General features: G+C 39.1%; 2 protein-coding genes and 1 long non-coding RNA gene across 4 annotated transcripts in view; 1 reads left to right on the top strand and 2 right to left on the bottom strand.

The window, feature by feature from the left end:
* The window catches only part of LOC136265259 (uncharacterized), a 162,033-nt gene that overhangs the window by 4,975 nt on the left and 133,404 nt on the right, over nucleotides 1–23,654 (bottom strand). The gene's annotated exons all lie outside the window — the stretch shown is intronic.
* LOC136263610 (uncharacterized) lies at nucleotides 13,806–15,467 on the top strand. Its single transcript, XM_066058233.1, has 2 exons — nucleotides 13,806–14,379; nucleotides 14,441–15,467. The coding sequence occupies exons 1-2, from the start codon at nucleotides 13,806–13,808 to the stop codon at nucleotides 15,460–15,462; spliced, it is 1,596 nt and encodes a 531-aa protein (XP_065914305.1). The 3' UTR covers nucleotides 15,463–15,467.
* Nucleotides 17,849–18,901, bottom strand: LOC136265257 (uncharacterized). 2 transcript variants are annotated; one of them, XR_010705453.1, is made up of 2 exons: nucleotides 18,816–18,901; nucleotides 17,849–18,511 (listed from the first exon to the last, which is right to left on the bottom strand). XR_010705453.1 is itself a non-coding variant. In XM_066060119.1 (2 exons), the coding sequence occupies exons 1-2, from the start codon at nucleotides 18,694–18,696 to the stop codon at nucleotides 18,222–18,224; spliced, it is 423 nt and encodes a 140-aa protein (XP_065916191.1). In that variant the 5' UTR covers nucleotides 18,697–18,732; the 3' UTR covers nucleotides 17,849–18,221. The 2 variants fall into 2 exon arrangements, 1 of the variants encoding a protein (XP_065916191.1); XM_066060119.1 differs by lacking the exon at nucleotides 18,816–18,901 and adding an exon at nucleotides 18,564–18,732.

Here is a 23,654-nt window from a genome sequence, read left to right as displayed (position 1 = left end):
TACCATACGCAAGGTAATTTTGATGTAAGAAAAATTTGACGAATTCAGACTTCAGCAGATTTGACGAATAATGTTGATGAAAATCAAGAAATTGTAGGCAAAACCTGTACTTTTAAGGGCGCTTATAAACATTTGATGAATTTAAATTCAACAAATTAAACCGATTTGTCAAATTTCCTTGCATATGGTTAATAATTATGTACTTTAACACAACATGCTAGAACAGCAAAGAAAGTTAATTAAATTTAGCCATATTCCCCAAATCTAGTCTCGTCAGTATTACAGTCAGTAAAGCTGACATTTGTCACTAGTCCTTCAACTTCAGAAAAGGTAGCATTATCAAGAATACAATGTTCAAAGGTGACATGTGATCCAAAAGAACAAGACATGAAAGAAGCATCAGTAAGATTACAATTAAGAAATGATAATGGATGATTAAATCTGATGCCGTTGAATGATAATCCTCTCAAATTCTTGTGTTTGTACGAAACAGTTTGTACTGATTAAACCAATGAGAGCCTGCGTAATCTTTTCCTTTAGGAGGAGGAACATTATCTGATGTATAATTGCCAGATCTAGGTTTGAAATTTGGTGCAATTTCAAGTTGAGACACGATATCAACTTCACGTACTAGAGGTTTTAGTACAGTGAAAAGACCATCCAATTGATAATATTCTGCATCATGAAACAAACTCAACAAAATGTCAGCCGATTTGGGAAAGGACCGGGCCACCTCTTCTTCATCATGTAAATAATTTAGTGATGTACTTGAAGCGAGCTGCATCTCTATCAATGAAGAAACTACCATCAGTACACTTCATGGTTTCTAAATCATGTCTACCACTAAACATCACTCCCAACATTGACTCAGGATACTTGGTCAGTGTGGAACGTGAGGTTGGGTGATGTGTGCCACCAACATTCAAGTCTATCACCTGTCTATGGAAGACAAATGTATTATTGATCTTGGTCTTCATGCTCAAAAATGCATCCATCCCCCTCTGACAAGAAATGTACATTCTCGAAAACAATTCCAAGTCATTCTTCATGCTGGAGCTTTTGTTTTGAATGATCTCTTTCCTCACCCTGATTTGAATAGGGTTAGATTGTTCTTTGGTATAATGTCATGGATTGATTTAGTCATGTTGATCATGCGGTCATCAACACAAGCCTTGTACTGAACTTTTTCCAGATCTTCAGCTCAACAGCAAATAAATCTGAGCTTGTTTCTGTAAAAGAATTTCCATTTCATTGAAGCTTTCTACCACATTCTTCACATTCCTTGCAAATTTGTTCTGTGTACTTGCATGATGACTGCACTTTGGTTTTCCAGACTGCTTTGTGCTGACCTCATGACTTACTATCTTATCCATATCTGTACCAGCAATCATTCAGCGTCGCATAGCTGATTCATTCTCAGTGATTCCTATTATTCCACCATCACCCTTCACAATGGCATTCAACTGTTCATGAATCTGATCGTGAGCCATCATGGAGAATTTGTGCAAGGTTTTCTGAGTGACGAAGTGCCCCTTAAGGAACAGATTCCAAACTGTGGAACATTCACATTCCAGCTGTATGAGGTCCCTTACATGTACTAAAAGCCACTGTACATAATGAAAGTGATCCTTCAAGGAATGATGCCACTCAGTGCTTCCAAGTACATTGAGAAGTAGCCATCTCATTGCGATCACATAGATTAGAGGAAGAAGACTTCTAACTTCAGAGTTTTGCTCCTGTAAAATAATTGTGTGTGGTTACTTTCCATGTCTGCACACCACTCATCAAAAAATCTCTATAAATTATCCTTGTATACAGTGAATGCTTGACTGTGTAGATGGAATAAGGCTGTGTACACCCAAAATTCACCTTGGACAAAAGACTCAAATCTGCTCAGCAGTTGGACCACATATATAAACATGAAAAGTGTACAGTTACTGAGCAGGAGTAGTCATTTAGCTGCTGCAATGTCCAATCAGCAGAATGACAATGTGCAGAAATCACAAATTAGCCAGTTTTTACCTAAAAATCACTAAAATTTCCATTTTGAGCAGGAAACCATGTTCTGATGAAGTGGTTCCTCTATTTGGAATCTACATGTTCTAAAGCACCAAAATACCAAATTTTGTGCTTTCTGCCAGAAGTGAACATCTTTTTCACATATCTACTACACTACTGGTAGTAGGGATCTGGGGACGCAGCCCCTAGATGTTGTATATAGCTCCATTTAAACTTTACAAAAACATGTTTTTGTTACAAAAGAGAAACCCAAACATGAAGTTTGTGAAAGCATCCTTATAATTTAATCACCAGTTCTCCTTGGTATTTATAAGTCCCTAGCAGGGTAGGATTTCCCAAGGGGGGGCAACTATTGTGGAAGCTAAAAATGTGGCAATTGGTATACAACTAGTATTACAGTGTGCAGAGCATGCTTAATCTATGGGGTCTGGGGGTATATCCCCTCATAGAAAATTTTTGTAAATTTAGTTTTCTGCATTAGATCAAATTTGGCAATGATATTGACTGAACCTTATCGTGAGCCAAAGTGAAATCATTATAACTACCTTTAAATTCATATAGAGGGCACACCATAAATGCTGTAGTATGGTTTGTATTCAAAGTTGGGGGAGTTGGTCTTATAGTTTACAGAATTTTTTTTAATCATGGAGATTAGTTGACTTGTTCTATTAGAGTATTTCAATGTTTAGCAGCTTATTAGCAGTTTTACCACTGAAATATAAACTTGATCTTATCTTGTTGATTCCTAGAAGGGATTAGTTCTTCTCTTTCCACTATTTTCATCTTTTAAGTAATAATTGTACCATGTACTCAAGTGATTTGCCTGATATGTACACCCAAGCTTGAGGGCTGTCAGGCCCAAGAGTGTGGGGATACATACTAGTGTTGGGCGATATATCGATACTGTATCAATATCATTTGATATTTGCTGATATCGAAAAGTATCAATAAATTTAAAATAAAAATTTGATATGTCGATACGATATCTCACATGATCTGTATTTAATGCGCATTGCACTAATAAATCCAATAATTGGTGCAGCTGGGCACAGTGGTTCGATGCTTTCACTACTTTTGTGCTTTGTTTTTTTCATTGCTTACAGTGTTTTACTTTTGCTGGTGCTGGTTTTCAAGCAGCTATTTTATGGTTCGAGGCGCACTTGAGGTTTTACTTTGCTGTTATTGTTTAGTGCAGCGGCATCTGCTCCATTGCAAAGGAAGCTTAAGGGGTAGCCATGCCAGATTAGCGGTTCTTGTCAAGATTCTTACAGGATATCAAGTATGGCAGAACAGCCTGAGGAGCAATCTGAGTTAATGGTCATATCTAGTGACACAGCTGCGGCACACTCTAGTAGTGACTCTACCTCAGCACGCTTTACCTCTACCAAGAAACGAAGTTTTAGTGTGGTCTTATTTCAGAGAGTCAGCAACACATTCAGTGGACAAGGAGGCAATATGTAACAAGTGCGAAGACAGGGTGTCTACTTGTGGAAATACTACAAATATGGTAAAGGTTAGTACAGCATAACTAGCTATAGCTAATGGTACTGAGCTATACACTGGTAATGTATGTATTGTTACAAGACAAGTTGTGCTTGTTTAATAGTATAGCTGTTGCAGGATTGGGCAGAATGTGCTGCTCTGCCCACTTTATACCTAATTTATCTCATATAACTTCACCGCTACGAACTCTCTTAGAAAAGAACGTGGAATGACACTGACAAGCTGAACAGGCAAACAGTTTTACATCCTTGAAGGAACTGATCACCAAAGCTCCCGTGCTAAAGTACTTCAACCCTAGTAAGCCTACAAAGTTGTCCGTTGATGCTAGTTCTAAAGGTTTGGGAGCAGTCCTCATACAGGATAATCACCCATTGCTTACGCTTCCAGAGCCCTCACTACATGCCAGCAACATTATGCCCAAATTGAAAAAGAAATGCTCACTATAGCATTTGGGTGCACCAGATTTCATGAATACATACTTGGCATGCCTACTATTGAAGTGGAGACTGACCACAAGCCTTTAGAAGCCATTTTCAAGAAGCCACTCTATCAAGCACCAGCTAGACTCCAAAAGATGATCATGTTCATACAAAAGTACTCAGTTGACCTTGTATACCGCCCTGGAAAACAGCTGGTTATTGCAGACACTCTATCAAGAGCTTATTTGACAGATCAGTCTGACTGCTGCACATCGTTTGAGTTTGAAGTAAATGTAATATCAACACTGCCGATATCAAAATCTAAACTAAATCAACTCCAGTCACTGACTCAATCCGACTCTGATTTACAGCAGCTAATGCAGCTAACTGAGAAAGGTTGGCCAGATCACAAGTCAAAGGTGCCAAGTCAGTGCCTACCATACTGGTCATTCTGATATGAGATATCATTCAGTGATGGAATTCTGTTCAAAGGTGAAAAAATCATAATCCCCTAAGACTATGCAATCTGAAATGTTGAAGTTGATTCATGGCTCACACTTGGGCATCACCAGAAGTTTAAGCCGAGCAAGAGACATTTTGTACTGGCCAGGAATGTCATCTCAAATTCAAGATGTCGTTTCAACTTGTGGAATCTGTAACACCTATCAAAGAAAAATCCAGAAAGAACCATTGATCCCACATTCAGTTCCAGATCGGCCATGGTCTAAACTTGGTGTTGACATATTTGAACTACAAGGAAAACAATACCTCGTGATAGTAGATTACTACTCAGGATTTGATGAACTTGACCTCCTTACACACCTGACAGCCAATCAAGTTATCAACTACTGTAAGTCTCAGTTTTCCCGCCACGGAATACCAGATGTTTTGATATCTGACAATGGCCCCCAGTTTCGGTCAGATTCCATTGGCTCTCCAGCCCAGCGTCTCATGGGCAGAAGAACAAAAACTCTTTTACCCATTTCCAGTGCTTTGCTAAAACCAAAAACAATCAACCCAAAAGCAGTGTAAGAAGAGCTTCAAAAACAGCGAAGCAAGCAAAAACTGTACTATGACAGAAATGCTAAACCAATGAAAACCCTCACTCAGGGAGACTCAGTGATGATGGCAACAAAAGATGGTAAATGGAGGCCAGCCAAAGTGACCAGTGTCAGCCAGTCCGGTCCTCGTTCCTATGATATTGTGACACCACAAGGGCAACGCTATCGTAGAAACAGAAAGCATCTGCGAAAGGTGACAGGTAGTACAGGTGATAACCAAAGTGTTGAGGACTTTCTAGATGATGAATCATATGATGATAATTCAAATGAGCCGATCAGAGACAATAGTGATAATCGTGAATCTACTCCACTTGTTACACCAGTTCCGACCATCAGACGTTCCCAACGAACTATCAGAGCACCAGTTCGGTACGCTGATGAATACTCATAACTGTGACTTGTACACATTATACACACTGTACAGCTTCACTTAAATTTGATCAGAGCACTATAACAGATTTAAATTGTATCCCATAGCACACTTCTTTTTGTAATAATGGGAGATGTAATGTAATTAGATACGCACGTGATCTTTGTATAATATGGCACGTGTTTGAACACGTGATCATTCTAAAATAATCCAACACGTTGTTACAGAACCTTAAAGACAACCTGTTACAAAAAATGAATAGAAAGTTCTTGAATATAGAAGATAACATGTTACTAGCTCAGTCTAACTGCTCCAACACTGTTAGATCCTAGATTTAAAAAGATAGCATTTTCAGATTTTGGAAATGCAGCAAAGGTCACACAGTATATTGTTCGTGAAATAGCTGCATCACTAAGACTGGATGATAGTGATTCAACTGACAGCACAGAAGTCGAAGTCATTGTTAAAGACGCATCACCTACTGATGAAAGCGGATTGTGGGATTTTTTTGATCAACAAGTAGCACAAGCTTCTACAAGAACCTCGCTCAGCTCAGAACTGACAATACAAATGCAACAGTATCTACGACTGAACATTATTGAAAGAAAAGACGATCCTTTAAATTGGTGGAATCTTATCCACATGCTTCCAGATTAGCTAAGAAGTATCTTGCAATTCCTGGAACATCTGTACCTTCTGAGCGAAAATTTAGCAAGGCCGGGCAAGTTATTTCTCAAAGAAGAAATAGACTGAAGCCAAAACATGTTCATCTTTTTGAACAACAACTCGCACATGTAACATTAGTGTTGTTTTTATACATATCGTATCAAAAAGTATTATTGCTCATACTTTTTAGTATTGTATCATTTTAAAATTCCTGATATCACCCAACACTAGTACATATCAGGCAAATCACGAGGGCATGTGATACATAATTATGTAAGGTAAGTGCGGGTTCAGCGGCTAATTCCGGACACTTAGATAGTTCTCAACAATGGTAGAATCCCTGGGCCTATAATTTGGTTTGCTAATGCAGTGTCCTATGGCCTATCTACAAACCAAAATTGAAGCGAATCCGTTATTCCACGTCCCTTGAAGTTTGACACGTATTTGTAGCGCAATCATGGGTAATTTTGTTCAAAAACTTAGAAAATATTTATCTAACCAGGCAGCCCAAGCTCATATTTTCGATTTTCAAGATTTATATAAAGATCATACTCTCGGCTAATTGCATACTAAAATTCATAAGAATCCATGCAACACAGGCGGAGTGGCAGTTGATTTTGCAGCAGCTGCTCAGTTGAAATACAAAGAAAATATTCGCGAACTACATAAATTTTTAAAAATATGCACTGCTGCTTTCTCCCAAAGGGTATGGACTTTCTTATTGATTTATAAGCTGCAGATGAGTGGTACTTCAGTCTCCATACTTCAAAGAGGATTGGTATAATCTGTGGAAGGTGCTACTTGCTTGTTATTCGAAGTGTCTGGAATTAGCCGCATGTTGCATTTTTACACGCTGTTAAATTTCAACTCATAACTCCTCAGCAATTGATTGTATCGAAACGAAATTTGTACTGCAGATGCACCATAAGATAGACTTTAAAACGATTCCTAGAGTTTGTCTTAACTCGTTGTGAGTGCAGTGTTAGAGCGATTTTACTAAAGAGTGTCCGGAATTACCCTCATTTACCTTACCATGCCAATGCAGTCTAAGAGCCTGCGGGTGATTAATCACCCAAACCAACATCATAACGACCACCGAATTCATTATATAGACCAACTTATGAAATTCGATTATGGGACAGCAACAACTAACGTTGTGTAAATTTACCCATGGCACTAGTTATCACCTTGAACTTTTGTTTGTCAACTCATAGGGTGGTAAGGGAGTCGAATCGCCTCCGTCTGAGTGCTGTAGGATGGAAAATCAGCTTCATGGTTTTCATCACGTGAGCAATAATAAACTCTCACAATTGAATGCTGCCAGGATTCTTATAAAAACAAACCAACGTTACCTCACCAGATATCAAGACCATGGTTTAACGTAAATGTAGCATGGCAAGTGAGATATGTACCCTGAAATTTGCCTTTGAAGTTAGGTGGCTTCATGGTACATTTGCCCATGTATATACTTTAGATGAAACTGCACCTGTATACTGTCTTTCTTTCTATTAGCTAGCAAATAGTAAAATTTTGGAGGGGGGTACCTCAGCCACCCATGCACTACCCTAATCCGCCCCCGCCTAGCTCTTTTTCATTTGACACTTGACATGTATAGCTACATATATACATACATACATACATATTGTTAACAACGATTAGCTATACTGTATATAATTGATGAAACATTGACCCATGTTGTCAATACCGAATACCTTGAAATAGTATAGTAGTAGCTAGAGCAGCACAGTGCATGCAACAGCTGCATCATTCGTGATAAATTATATAAAAGCATGAAACTTTACAATTGTACTCCTTTAATGATATTCATTTGATATAGTGCCTTCACAGATTTAGTGACCTTTGCAGCTTTTTTTTTTTGTGCTGAAAAAGTTTATCATGTTTTGTTTTTATCTCCCTGGGAATTAATTTACACTGAATATAGTCTGAATTAAAGATGCTAATTATAATAAAAATTTGACTTTAAATTTGTTTGAAGTCAACAGCTCATTTCACTCCAAAGTCATGGTCATTTTTACTAGTCAAAAAATTGTTTGAAAATATCCACCCTTGGGGTGTACATTATACCAATGGGCAGGGCTAATACATGCACGATTTTCAGTGGCTTCAAATAAAATCTGAGCAGTTTCTTTCAACAGTCAGTATAATCAATTTGGATTTTGTGCTAACCGTTCCACTGCTTTTGTCTGTTATACATGACTGAAGTTTATGTTTAGAACATAGCAGCACCACTCATTGTGTCTTTTTGAACTGCCAAAGCTTTCGACTTGGTGCTACATGTCTTGAGCATCTTCTTAAAATTCATTGTTTAAGCATCACCAGCCAGTTGCTGCAATGGATTTGATCTTTCTAACTTGCCGATTCCAACAAGTGATCATCAATGGTAGCTATTCCTGCTATGTCAAGACCCTCTTCTGTTCATAATATTATTATATAGATGATTTGCAGAATGTTGTATGCCACTCCACTTTAAACTGTTTGCAGAGATGTTACATTGTATATATAGAGAATAAAGCAGTTCTGCTGACTGCAGCAAGAATGCAAGATGCCAAGATCTTGATAACATCTATTTATGGACTATCAAGTGGCAACTACATCTAAATTAACGCATCTAACTGTTTAGCATTTTTTATTTCAAACAAGAGGTCATGGAATTTTAGTGTTAAATATTTTGGAGTTCACATTCATATTGGTCTCATCATTGTAAAGTTGTTTCTGCTAAGGCCAGGAGATCTCATAACTATCTGTGTCACAGTTATGAGGTGCTACCACAGTTGCAAAATCAGTATAGCTTATAAGTTTTTAGTTAGATAACTACTTGAGTACGTAGTGTGGAGTCCACATGCTGCTTATGACATATCTGGCTTAGAGTCTGTACAAGGTAGTGCTGCTAGGTGGGCATGTGGAAGCCGGTGGGATCCTAGTTTCAGGAAATGCCGATGATTGTCTCAACTCACTGCACTGGCCTATAGTCTTTCTGATCATCATAACTATACCTCTCTGCATGCGTGTCAACACTGTATGATATCCTCAACAACAGAACATGCATCATTTAACTTTTATGATTACTATCACTGCAATACTTCCTGTATCAATACTTCCTGTTTCAATATACTTTCTGTTTTTGCATCAATTGATATATTATGTATATACTGCACTATTAAATCTGTATAAAGTCTTTTCATCATGCCATGCATTTAGCTATCATCTTTTTTGTACTTAGCTTTTGAGTCTCTGCATGTGTTTTTTCTTGGTTTTGTGTTGTACTTTGTGTTATTATCTTTGTTCTTGTGATGTGTATTTTTATGGTTTATGTTAGGGAAGCACCTACCAAGACAAACTATGTTTTACTGAATGGTGTAAAATAATGCCTCAGGGAGATTAAGATGGATGATAAATTTTTAATATGCCACCAAATTAAGACATGCAAAGGCAAAGATTGATAAATATGTGATGGAAAATGCCATTGGAAGCACAGTAAGTTTGATAATTTTCTCACAAAGTGCAGGCACAAAACCTGGCACGCATGCACTATGCCGTTCTAGCTACTACTGTAGGCATTCCAGCCCAACTTTTAAATTTTGGAAAAACGGGCTTTTTATATGATAGAGTATTGATTGCTGATCTCAGTTTGTTGGGTTGGAATTAGCTACTTTGGCATGCACAGTGCTTAAAAACTGAAAAAAAGGTACATTTTTCTCCAGGGCTCCCCATACATTTTAACGGGAAAAATGGCACAATTGAATCAGAAAGCCATCTAGCAATCTGGACTATCTTGAAACTGCAGTTGCTTCTAGCTGCAAGTTTGTACATGTAATGAGAGTAACTTCAGGTCTTATTGGATCTCAGCGATCTTTGTATGCTTTGTGGTGAGCAAATATGCTTCACCTATTGCACACTTCTCAATACAATGGTGCTGTATACCCATAGGCAAGTGGCTATCTTCATAGATAGTACATTCTCCGTACCGTACGGAGTATATACTATCTATATGCTATCTGCAAGTTGGTAAAAACATCAAGTTGACAACTTATAAAGGTAAACAACTAAAGTGGAGGTGCCACAATGATTATGATTATGATTATGATTAAAGTACCGGTAAAGGCACAGCCTGTACACCAGATCTGCACACAATAGTACAATTAACCATTATACAAAAGTAAATCTCGAATCAAATAAGTGATTATCTAATAAGGATTTTAAAGTATTTACAGAATTTACGTTAACTACAACTGCAGGCAAAGCGTTCCAATCATTAATTAACCTATTTTAAAAAAAATATTTTGATCGACAGTTTAATCTTGAGTGACATTTGAAAAGCTTAAACTGATGCCCCCTTGATGATGCAACAATACCTATAAAGATGGAGTTGTGGTTTCAATTATGCATGGAATTGTTATGCCGACTTTGAAGTGGTTTATACTTTAGAGCTGCATGCCATGATGACACAGCCATCAGAAAATTGCTCTGGAACTGAAAATCGCTAACCCGAGTGAAGTAACTACGCACTTTAAAGTAAGCACCAGTGACTACGTTCCACCCGACAGTACGTCTATAAAAGTTTTAAAGTATTCTACATACATTACAAAGATTACAAAACACACAAAACTTACTTAGCTATAAGGTAAATGCGGGTATTTCCGGACAGCGTACAATTCCGGACACTTTGGTACCTTTATCAAGCTGGCCGAGGAACGAAACAACGGATTGCCTTGAAATTTCTGCTGTGAATAGCTATTCTTATAGGGATTATAAAAATCGAAAAGTGTGTTCTAGTTGATTCATTCTTGGGTGCTATACACGAAGTGTCCGGAATTGTGCGCTGTCCGGAAATACCCGCATTTACCTTATGTAACGCGCACGATAAAACTAAGATTTTCACGATGATCAGCGTGTGGACAAACCCCACAGCGATTTTCATCCTCATTGGAGCTCGGACGACGGAGAAATCCCAAGTTATAGCTATACTTGTTATTTTGTGCCAGGGTTCTATTGCAGTATTGGGGAATATACGGAGAATTTTTCTATTAAAAAATCTCGGATACTGGAATGCCTACTACTAGCTATACAGTGGAACCTCTCTATTACGGGCACTGATTTGGCCACTTTTTGCTGTAATATAGAGGTTTTCCCTCTTTCAGAGGTAAAAACATATTAACCAGACCTGTTGGGACCAAAATTTTTGTCCTTGTTTTTTTCAATTGTGTCTGGAGTTTGTTAAGAGAGGTTTGATTTTAGGTTGGTTGTCCGCGCATGGCAACGAATTCCTTGTGAATTACAGTAATTTGTTTACCGAATTTACACTTATTCGTTGCCATTCGCTGACAACTACAGTAAGGCCACTCCAAATAAATTCTCTGTTTCCCGTCCACCGCCCGCATCTAGTTATTGTCAGCTCTAAATATTCCATTATTCCGTATTCTTTCATTATTTTCCGGTTATTGTTGCATACTGATAGGCCCATGTCAGCTCACGTGTCAGCAGTGCTATTAAGTCAGCACAAATTCCACGTTGTGCTATTTTTGCTACTTAAAAAGGAAGGAATAGGCTTAAGCATGCTTTTATGCAGCTTTTAATGGTTGTGCCTGAATAATGGAATGGATCACCCGCCCGCATGCAAATATGTTTGGAATTTATTTGGAGTGGCCTAATCTGTAGGTATAGAGTAGTGGTGGTAGTTATGAGACACTTAACTTCAAAGCATTGAAGTTACCTAAAACTGTAACCCTGGTATTTCACACTAATACTATGGAAAAGTGTACCCATAAACTACATTAACCTAAAAATTCAAAAAATTTCCTGCTTTGTGGTGGTCTGTATGATAATTTTTCTGGAACACTGTAGATGTGTGTATTATGAGACATATGGGGGTATTATGAGACGCTGTGCTTGAAAGTTGACTAGTTCATATTTAATTACGGTAGATTTCATATGTAAAGGGTAGCAGGGACAGTGTAGACAGTCGAAAAAGATTAATTGACTTCATATGTCTACTTTACATCTTTGTACTCTTAACTACATAGTGAGTGGTACAAAGAGAATCATCAACAGTATGCCAATATGATGTAGTAAATTTAAGGAGCTATATCATCCCATAATTAGCTTTGTGGTTGACTTCTAATCACTATCTGTGATGGTCTGAATAGGTACTATTTCTTTACTCCTAAATCTGCAGGATTTAACCTGCTCAACTGGTTTTAAGCTATGCTACCCATATTACCCCCTGTCCCACAATACCAGCCTCTACTCTATTTGGCGCATGCGCAGAGAGCTGGCCCAAATACGGTTTCCGAAAGATTACGGGTACAAACACTAACCTTGTTGACGATTTGTATCTATGGTTTTACGACAGCAGCTGCTAGCGGTATCGAAGGCGGTATGTTTCTACTCGCACTGTTCGCTATAATCGTTCAGCTAGTCAGCTATTCTGAAGGTAATTGATACACTGGCGACCCCAGTCAATCCGAGTCAATCATAGTAGCGATGTTGTCCTACAGGTGAGGTACTGATAGGCAGTCTGCCTAACATCCAGCATGGAGTACAGGGGACGCTGTATGCAGTGGACGAGACTTCATTGTTGATCAGAAATTTTGAGTACGATGGCCAAGGACCTAGTAAGTCATTGTATTGTAATGTAATATTTTGTAGCTACGAGGTATTGCTACATGGGGAAATGCGCTACCAGGAAGGAGGAATTAAGGGCGAAGGAAACAAAGTGAATATACACCAATTGATGCCTTGTTTGTACGAGGCTGCATTATTAATTGGGGGGTTGCAGTGGGTTGGGCAGGAAAATTTGCGTTAACCAAATTTTGTGCGTCGAGTATAGTGTGTGGAGGTGCGTGTGTAGATGTATACTCAGTACTGCAGTTTTCCAAGTTCTTGCAATGCAAAGTGTCGTGCGCTTTAGGCATGCCTATATGTATACAACTCGACAACTACAGAACATTACAGGTGTAGTTACGTACATTTAAAGAACTGCACATACTGAAATAATATTAGCAAGTCCCGTGAGTCAGTAGTCGTTGCTGAAAATTTACTGTTGAACAACTGTGCATGCACATGCTTGTACATTGCATGACACTTTGCATTGTAAGAACTTGGAAAAAACCGTGATTGTGTGTGCGTACATACGTGCATTTGTGCATGTGTCATCTATGCATGATTGTGGTGTGACATCACTACTTGAGGTAGCACATTCAGTTCCACAAGAAGACAACAGGATGACTCAGTTAATCAACACTATCTACTGTTGTTTATCATACACTAGGTGTCTACTGTCCCCTAGTTACAAGAATGTTCAGTGACAAGTTATTATACAATTTATTACTGACAGTGCAAGGATATTTTTTCCACGGAATATTTGCAGTGCACAGTCTATAGCTAGTAGGTCTGAGCCTTCATTTCTTGTTACATGAGCCAGCTTCCCAAACTGCAAGAACAACTGAGTTATGACCCTATAAAAGTATTCAAATACATCTAGTATAGAATACATGCAAACATGTTTACAACATAAAAACACGAGTACAAAACCATTGGGCATTGGGAGTGAACATGTGTTCACATCAACATCTTGATATGACTATTATATTTTGTGGGTGTGAACTGACTGTATAGACCTTTTTCACGTAACACGGAAATATAACGTAATTATACGTGCACGCTTCCAGTGGTAGGTTGTGCGTAACCGCAGTATAATTAATTATAATAATTAACGGCCACTAGGTAATTGTCACGAATAAGAGGAGAATGCCAACTAGCTGTGTTGTAGTTGATTGCTACAACCATCACCAAACGGGAGGTGGCATAAGTTTCTATCGTTTTCCGTCAGAAGATTTAGAGAGGCGACGAAAGTGGATTAGCTTTGTGTCACGAAAGAATGAAGATGGATTGCCCTGGGAGCCAGCAGATGGTGATAGAGTATGTTCTGCCCATTTTATCTCTGGAAAGAAGTCTGATGATGCTGGTGATCCCGATTTTGTTCCATCCATCTATCCCAAGACAGCTTCTAAAAAGCTAAGTTCTACTCGCACAACGGCGAACGTGGAGAGCGTAGCTCGTTTCAAGCGTGCAAAACGAAGATCTTTGGCTAAAGAGATAGTAGAAGTGGAAGAGAGAGGAAAGGAAGTAACAAAGAGAAAGGAAGAAGAAAGACGTGCTATCGTCAACCAGCACGTTCGAAAGGCATTCCAGCACGACCATGGCAGTTACTGTAGTAGAAGTAAGCATCCACCAGCTAGAGATGAATCGATAGCATCCTCGTGTAGCCTGTACTTGCAGTCGAGTCGGAGTGGTGATGAGAGAGCCATTTGTGCTGAAGTAGGTAAGTCATGTGGAATCATGAATATACTTACTGTTGGTGTTAACTATCATAACATTTTCAGAATGCCAGACGGATGAAGATGGAAATGTAGTTGCAAGACTGCAGGCAGAGAATGGAATGTTAAGATCTATGCTGTTGGAGAGACCTGAATTAGATGTACGATTGCTGGAGAACAATGATAGACTGACAAGGTTTTATACAGGAATGCCAACATTTGATTCCTTTTTAGCCCTAGTTGAGTACTTAACACCTAAGGCTAAGGAGCTCAGGGCATGGAAAGGTAGCAGTACATCATTAGAGGAGAAGCAGCAACATGGTTCACAGTGTTTTGGTGGCTTATCAATTGCCAACCAGTTGTTTGCCGTTCTAGTACGATTAAGACTCGCTCTACCATTGACTGATGTATGCACTCATTTTAGAATGGCAGAGGGAACATACAGTCGAATGTTTACAACATGGATTTGCTTTTTATCTAAAGAACTTTTATTGATTTTTCCCTTCCCTTCACGTAACCAGGTTACACAATGGATGCCAAGACGGTTCAAGAAGCATTTCCCTAACACCAGAATTATCATAGATTACTATGAAATAGAATGCCAGCGACCCTCAGGGCTAATGAATGCTTCAGTCACATACTCACAGTACAAAAGCAGAAATACCTGGAAAGTTCTGGTAGGCTGTACTCCTTCTGGGTTGGTAAGCTTTGTGTCAGATGCTTGGGGTGGACGAATTTCTGATCGTGAATTAACAGAGAAGTCCAGACTTTTAGACTTGCTTGAACCGGGGGATATGATAATGGCTGACAGAGGCTTTGACATACAGGAAGCAGTAGCCCCTAAAAGAATTTTGGTTAATGTGCCTCCTCGTTTGGAATCTAGACAGAAGCAGATGGCAGCACATGAAGTAGAGAGGACAAGGAGAATTGCTGAATTAAGAATACATGTGGAGCGCGTTATTGGAAGAGGTCGACGTTTTGATATTCTTAATCAAAAATTTCCCAACACTATGCATGATTTAGTTAGCAATGTTAACTTTGTTTGTATGTATCTTACTAATTTTGATGTACCACTTGTTTCATATTAAATATTAAAACCATTTACAGAAGTAGAATTAGCAAGTGTGTATGCAATAGCTGATTACTATTTAAGTATGTACATGTTGTAATTACATCATAACAAGCATACATTGTTGATAACTAGTACATTATACATGCATAGCTTGTTGACCACAAACCAAATCATTGAACTAACACTTAGCACTGGTATTCCTCTAGAAAGATCCTTCCAGACAAGATCTCAGGAACCATATAATGGACATAGAACTCCTCCAGCTTTTCTTCTAGTGTATCCCAGTACTCCAGGTCTGCCAATATACGGTCAACATTCTCAACAAACACTTCTCCATTGCTATACACAACAAAGTCACACCATTCTCTGTTCATTACAGCCAGCTCTCCCTGCACTTGTGCAAAATAACGATGCTGCCGAGAAAGGTGCAACTCTCCATCTTCTCCTCTTTTCAGAAAAAACTTCTCTCCAAATTTTTCAGCAATTTCACCTGGTGTCATCTCCACAGTGATGCATTTGTCAATGCTGTATGGACACTTGATTTCCAAACAACCACTACAGCATGTGTCCACACTTGTGCAAGTAACTTTGCCATCAGATGATGCACCAAGATAAGCTTTTTCTGGCATAAGATGTAACCCACTGTCCTCTACTATCATTGTCTCACCAGCATGATGTCGATTATCTATGTAGCATTTCCGTGCCTTGTCTTTATTCTCCTTCCCCCATCTAATCTGTGGTGGTAGTATAGTCATTGGCCCACCATATCCCACAAAATCTCGAACTAGCCTTCTTGGATTGGTAGACTCTCTTCAATGGAGTATCTCTCCAAATCTTGAACTAGTTATCCTGCCATTCCTCAGTACTATCCAAAGGTCATTCTCTCCTTGCCCTCTTGTTGCTTCTTCAATCTTTGCAGCTTCATCACTTGATATGGTCATATCACGAAGGTAGTCGTAACACTGTGCAACCTCTGGAACAAAAAATTTTTCTTGCACTACTGTAGATGCATGCTGATGTGAAAAAATAACATGCTGCCACAAAGTTTCTACATGGACCTGGCTTCCTGAGTGACCAGGCTGCCAAAATTGCATCAGTCCAGTGTTTGGTACAGTTTTCTCCAGGCGGACCATGAGCTGTTGCAGTCTTTCTTTGTGTAATACACGATCTTCAGTGTGACGTGGATCAAATGCACTGCGACCTGTAGACTTGCTCACTTCTGGGACATCACCGTGACTTGGTTTAACAAAAGTCATATCACTTGCACAAGCCGGATTCACTGCTTTCTTGGGGGGTTGGTTCCATTTCATAGGGATAGAAGTTTTAGAAAGCTCCACTGGTAATTCAACATCTTTGGCATGGTAGTCAATGAAAAACAATATTGCTGCAATATGGTTACAAGCTTGTCCCAGTCTGTATAATAAAATATAATTACAATCATAATGAATATAGATAATTAATACTGATTGATAATTTTAACAAATCACAAAATGGAATCAATTATGTTGATACAATTAATGATTGTTGTTATCTCACAATGTTAGCTAATGACTTACCCAGAAACACAAGCACATTGTCCAGCGTAAACATCTCCATTATCTCCATTGAGTGACACAAACACTTCATAAGGTGTAGCGTAAGCCCTCATTTATCGGATATAGTTTGCGCCCGCGATTGCACCGCCCACACGAAACCATACAGACGGCTGTAAAAATACTCACAGATAACCTTTGACCTTTGTGTCGATCATATCAAAGTTTCAGCCTTCTAGGACCTTCCACTGAGAAGATATATGCATTGGAAGCAGGTGGTGTGATTACTCAGTTATCGTCAGGTTATTTCCATTATCGTCAACACATAGGATTGCCATACATTAATAATCGGCAGTTCCGAGTTCTTCTACTATTTTGATCTGTATGCAAAAAATTCTAGAATTTAAAGTATACTGGTGTAATTATGAGTATTTAAGGAAGTCTCAAACAAAATTTCATACAATTCTTATGCGTGAAAATTTGGCTACATTAAAATGTTTTTTAGATAATGGAATTTTTAATATAACTTTCGATACAACTCTAGCATAATGGACAAAACACACACTTATCAATATCAACATCTTCATTATCAATATAGTCTTCATGTATCCATCTTGTACAGCAACACATTAGCCACTCCCTCCCTGTGCTTGCATCATCAGCAAAGTGACCAAAACACATGCAGCACCTGTCAATATCAATCTCATCATCAGCATTGTTTCTTGCCCTCTTGGCAACTGATTGTATTTGACTACTAGGTTTTCGTTTTGAGGTACCTCTGCCAGTATTGTCTTCTGCTGTATTGGGGGAATGGTGATCACTTGCAGCATCATTAGATACTTGTTCTGAAATAAGTGTGGAACCGTTAATGCATTCTGGGTTACACTGCCTGCTTCATAGTCAACATGTGTATTCCTCCTCCTCTGCTTTCTCTGTCGTGGCTGCTTAGTTTGTTTTTCAAGGCGCTTTGCTTCCCTCAGTGCTGCCTGCTGTGCCTTCTCTTCTTTCTTACGCTTCAATGGCTCTTCCTTCAATTGTTTTTTCATTAATCGCTCTTGCTTTCGTTGTTCCTTTTCTTCAGCTTTTCTCTTTTTCTCATTCTCTTTCTCTTGCAAGGCTTTCAGACACTCTGCACTTGTTAGTACACGTGCTTTTCCTGTATTCATGGTTTTAGGTCAAGATGTTTTAGCTACAGGCACATTGAGTAGCTCCATCAAAGGTGATCGTTGTGCTCCATTGGCTGTCAATATAGCTGCTGACTCTGAGTAGAGCATGCTCCTGAGTTCCTATGAGATGTAGGAGTGTTACCACCACTTGTGTCTTGCTGAGCCGTGCCTCTCAAGTGATCAGGATGGTTGACCTTCAGCCAAGCTTCATACTGTGCATCTGGTAGGTCAAACCCTTCCTCGTACCTACGGGCATACTTTCGCTCTTGGTCAATTGTAAAGGTGGTGTCATGGTCCATAGAAGATAAAGCATCACTAGGTACATCATTTCCCAACTGGTCAGTTGATTCGCCATCTCCATCATCCTCTAAAATAGGTACACGTAACAGCTAAGGTTAAGATAAGTGAAGGTTAAGTACCTGGTCTGAAGTGCTCAGGATGGTTGACTTTCAGCCAAGCTTCATACTGTGGATCTGGTAAGTCAAACCCTTCCTCATACATACGGGCATACTTTCGTTCTTGGTCAATTGTAAAGGTGGTGTTATGGTCCATAGAAGATAAAGCATCACTTGGTAAATCATTTCCCAACTGGTCAGTTGATTCGCCATCTTCATCATCCTCTAAATAGGTATGTATAACAGCTAAGGTTGATATAAATGAAGGTTCATTACCTGGTCTGGAGTGTTCAGGATGGTTGACATTCAGCCAAGCTTCATACTGTGGATCTGGTAGGTCAAACCCTTCCTCATACCTACGGTCAAACCCTTCCTCATACATACGGGCATACTTTCGTTCTTGGTCAATTGTAAAGGTGGTGTTATGGTCCATAGAAGATAAAGCATCACTTGGTAAATCATTTCCCAACTGGTCAGTCGATTCGTCATCTCCATCATCCTCTAAAATAGGTATACATAACAGTTAAGGTTAAGATAAGTGAAGGTTATCATTACCTGGTCTGAAGTGCTCAGGATGGTTGATCTTAACCCATGCTTCATAGCGCTCATTTACAAGGCTATAACCATCATTGTACCACTGCTCAAAATCAAGCTCTTCCTGAATTGTGAAGTAGAGGCTGTTTAGTTCCATGGTGGATGAACTATCACTCATTACAGTTGGAAGAACCCCGCTCTTGTCTCCTAAAATGTTTGCCTAGCTGACTTAAGCTTGTTATTGAAAATCACTGTTACCTGCTCTGGTGTGCTCAGGATGGTTTATCCTCAGCCAAGCTTCATATTGTTCATCTGGTGAGTCAAACCCTTCCTTGTGTCTCTGAGCATACTTCCATTCTTGCACTATCGAGAATGTAGGCCTGTCACATTCCAAAGAGGATGAAGGATTGTTAATTGGCTGCTTGTCACTTGATATATCTCCCAAGTGATCAGTTGATTTGCCACTATCATTGTCCTCTAGATACATACAGCAGCTAAGCATGCTATAATTCAGTATTACTGTTACCTGCTCTGGTGTGATCAGGATGATTGATCTTAAGCCATGCTTCGTATTGCTCATCTGGTAAGTCAAAACCTTCCTCGTATCTGCGGCGATATTTCTTTTCTTGCTCAAGTGTGAAGGTGGGCCGGTCACATCTCACAACAGTTCCATCAACTTGCTTGTCACTTGGTCTACTGCCAGACTGATCAGGAGATCTTTTGTTCCATGCAGGAAAAACGTACAAAATTATAATATATCATTTTATATACCCAATAGCATACCAGTTGTTGCTTCACTGACATTCGACAGATTATCTGTTGAGTTTAAGACTACATCCCTGTTAAAAGGGTATACCCCAGACTTTCTGAAGCCAGCAATCACATTTGTCGGCAAAATAGCATTTAGCCAAGCTCCCCGAAATACTGCACAGAAGTTAAACTTAGATATCACCAATCCAGGATTTCTCTGATAAAATCTGTGACATTCTTGTCGCCATTGCTCCTTTGAGGGCTTGAAAAGACTGCAGTCCAAAGGCTGGCATACATGCGTGGTGTGAGGTGGTAGGCAAAAAATAATGACCTTGTGCTTTGCAGCAAACTCCAGCGATCTCGGCTCAAAATGTGTGCTGTGGCCATCTAGCAACAGCAGTAGAGGACGGTGAGAAACTGCATGGGTCATAAAGTGTTTAGTAAGGAAAAAACTGAAGAGCTCATGGTCCACCCATCCATTATCACTTACTGCAAAACGTGAGCCTGGTACCTCATTCTTCATCCACAAATAATTGAGCTGTTTAGCAGCAAATATAATGAATGGAGGAATAACCTGCCCAACTGCACTGCCACAACCAATTACAGTTATTTGCTGCTTCTGCCCTGACATTTGGTACCTAACCTTCTTTTGCCCTTTCTGGGCAACTACTTTAGGTGGACGTGGCTCTAATGGCATTCCCGTCTCATCCATATTGTATATAGCTTCTGGGTGGTCAGCAAACCCATTCTTTTCAAATACTCCCTGGAGTAGATCGAAGTATTCATTTAAATTCTCACTGTTCACCGCATTCATTCTAACAACAGCAGTTGAGTCTCCACTCCTGAGGCGCAAAGAAGGGTTTCTCTTCATAAACTTGTCCTACCACCCATTGCTGATCTTCACTTCCTTCTCATTTCCAGGCTTATCATTAATATACCTCTCCACTAAATCCATGACTTGCCTTCGAGTTTTTCCATAGCCTAGTTTAGCTGTAAGGATTAGGTGGTCCGTAAGTAATTCTTCCTCCTCCTTCGTCAAATAAGGCCTAGGTCCAGGATTCGTGCCATGAATTACCCGTCCACTCAGCCTATCTCTCAAAGTTTGGCGAGGTACTCCGTACTTAACTATAGCTTCAGAAGGCTTTAGTTCTCCACTTGTCACCGCGTTCAAGGCACCAGACATTTGTTCCTCAGACCATAACTTTCTTTTGGACTGAATACGGTACTTATTTGGACCACTACCGTCTCGGGAATTGGGCTGACGTCTCTTAAACCCTTTCTTCTTCTTATTAGGCATTCAACAGGATGAAGGACTCCACAAATCGACCTGTAACAAAAGATAGTAACATTTTTAGTAGCTAGAGTAGTAAGCAGGCCTAACTCACAATAAAAAGTAGCCATAAAACACGATAAAACAGTCAATTCCTTGCAGCGTGCTTTCGTGACAGTACACGGCCCGGAAAACAACTGTTATGTTACGTATTTTAAAAATATTATTTTTGACCGATAATAGAGTAAATTATCTATTCTCGTACACCATGTATACTCGGACACTCGTTCTCGTAAACTGCTGGATGGAATCCTACGAAAATTGGTGTGGAGATACCTTGCATATAGCCCAACTATACCTCCAATTTTGAGCCAAAACTCTTGTTTGATTGTTGTGTTAGACCACATCAAAGTCGTTGCTCAAAATAATATATTCTCAGACAAAATTCAAGTATTGTCGGACATCAGTCAGTAATCCTACATCAAATACATTAAAGATTTACCACCAACACCATCTGTTAGGGCTATTCATTAGCTACCAGCAGAGCCATAGTTTATTTCTTTCTATCTCATTTGCAGGAAGCTGTGATCGGAAATGTGCGAGCATATCACCACCTCTATTCTCGGACACGAACTATCAGCTGGTTCTCGTACACGGTTATATCATATCATACAAAAATTATTGTGGACATACTTTATACATAGCCTATCTCAACCTCCAAGTTTGAGCTAAAAATCTTTTATGGTTAGCTAACTAGAGCGGATTAAAGTTTCCACGAGAAAATTAGTATTCTCATTTTTCTCGGATAATAGCCAATACTTCCTACCCCAAATAGTTTAGCCACTTCCTACCACCACCATCTGATAGAGCTGTTCATTGGCTATCAGCAGAGCCATAGTTTATTTCTTTCCATCACCGTAATGGATAGTTATGATCGGAAATATGTGAGTATGTAATTACATCTATTCTTGGACACATTATTTCTGTGCTGTCTGATTAAATCTTGGCTCAAGCTATTTCTGGTGATGCAAAAAGGTAGTTCACTGGCATTACATGCTATTTAAAGTAGTTCAAGTCAATAAAAAGTTTTTAAAAATTCACCAGAAATAGCTTGAGCCAAGATTCAATCAGACAGCACAGAAACAATGTGTCCGAGAATAGATGTAATTGCATACTCACATATTTCCGATCATAACTATCCATTACGGTGATGGAAAGAAATAAACTTTGGCTCTGCTGATAGCCAATGAACAGCTCTATCAGATGGTGGTGGTAGGAAGTGGCTAAATTATTTGGGGTAGGAAGTATTGGCTATTATCCGAGAAAAATGAGAATACTAATTTTCTCGTGGAAACTTTAATCCGCTCTAGTTAGCTAACCATAAAAGCTTTTTAGCTCAAACTTGGAGGTTGAGATAGGCTATGTATAAAGTATGTCCACAATAATTTTTGTACGATTTGATATAACCGTATACGAGAACCAGTTGATAGTTCGTGTCCGAGAATAGAGGTGGTGATATGCTCGCACATTTCCGATCACAGCTTCCTGCAAATGAGATAGAAAGAAATAAACTATGGCTCTGCTGATAGCTAATGAATAGCCCTAACAGATGGTGTTGGTGGTAAATCTTTAAAGTATTTGATGTAGGATTACTGACCGGTGTCCGACAATACTTGAATTTTGTCCGAGAATATATGATTTTGAGCAACTACTTTGATGTGATCTAGCACAACAATCAAACAAGAGTTTTGGCTCAAAATTGGAGGTTTAGTTGGGCTATATGTAAGGTATCTCCAAACCAATTTTCGTAGGATTCCATCCTAGGGTTGAAATAACATGGCACAGTGCATATGAAGGAGTTACTGCATTCATATTTAAAGAAATGACATTGTTTAAGGATGCAATGAAGATGACAAGTATATTGAAGGGAACTGCAAGCATTCACAGGTTTAGCATTTCAAATGTATATGTGAATGATGATCTAGCTGAAGATGTCGCCATGCTAATCAGTATGGATACTCTTTCTGTTGTAAAATTGGCAAACCTTAGTTTGAGTGGCCAGCAGATGATGCTAATTCACAAAAGTTTAGAATTTTCAATTGAGCTCGGACGACGGAGAAATCCCAAGTTATAGCTACACGACTTGTTATTTTGTGCCCGCTTTTACCCCACCCCAGAATTTTTCTATTAAAAAATCTCGGATACTGGAATGCCTACTACTAGCTATACAGTGGAACCTCTCTATTACGGGCACTGATTTAGAATTTTTGGCCACTTTTTTGCTGTAATATATATAGAGGTTTTCCCTCTTTCAGAGGTAAAAACGTATTAACCAGACGTGTTGGGACCAAAATTTTTGTCCTTGTTTTTTCAATTGTGTCTTTAATTCGGGGAGTTTGTTAAGAGAGGTTCTCTCTAATATCTATGGTTCCACTGTACAGAGGTTTGATTTTAGGTTGGTTGTCCGTGCATGGCAACGAATTCCTTGTGAATTACAGTAATTTGTTTACCGAATTTACACTTATTCGTTGCCATTCGCTGACAACTACAGTAAGGCTACT

The sequence above is a fragment of the Dysidea avara genome, chromosome 8, assembly GCF_963678975.1.
Source record: "Dysidea avara chromosome 8, odDysAvar1.4, whole genome shotgun sequence".
Taxonomy (NCBI): Eukaryota; Metazoa; Porifera; class Demospongiae; order Dictyoceratida; family Dysideidae; genus Dysidea; species Dysidea avara.
The sequence above is the reverse complement of the archived record's forward strand: the minus strand, read 5'-3'. Positions and strand labels throughout refer to the sequence as shown.

Excerpts from the sequence above, each read along its gene's own strand:
- LOC136263610 (XM_066058233.1), top strand. The coding sequence starts at position 13,806 with ATGCCAACTAGCTGTGTTGTAGTTGATTGCTACAACCATCACCAAACG. Across the intron at positions 14,380-14,440 it reads AGCCATTTGTGCTGAAGTAG|AATGCCAGACGGATGAAGAT; the intron begins GTAAGTCATGTG and ends TAACATTTTCAG.
- LOC136265257 (XM_066060119.1), bottom strand. The coding sequence starts at position 18,696 with ATGGACCATAACACCACCTTTACAATTGACCAAGAACGAAAGTATGCC. Across the intron at positions 18,512-18,563 it reads TCCTGAGCACTTCAGACCAG|AGGATGATGGAGATGGCGAA; the intron begins GTACTTAACCTT and ends TACCTATTTTAG.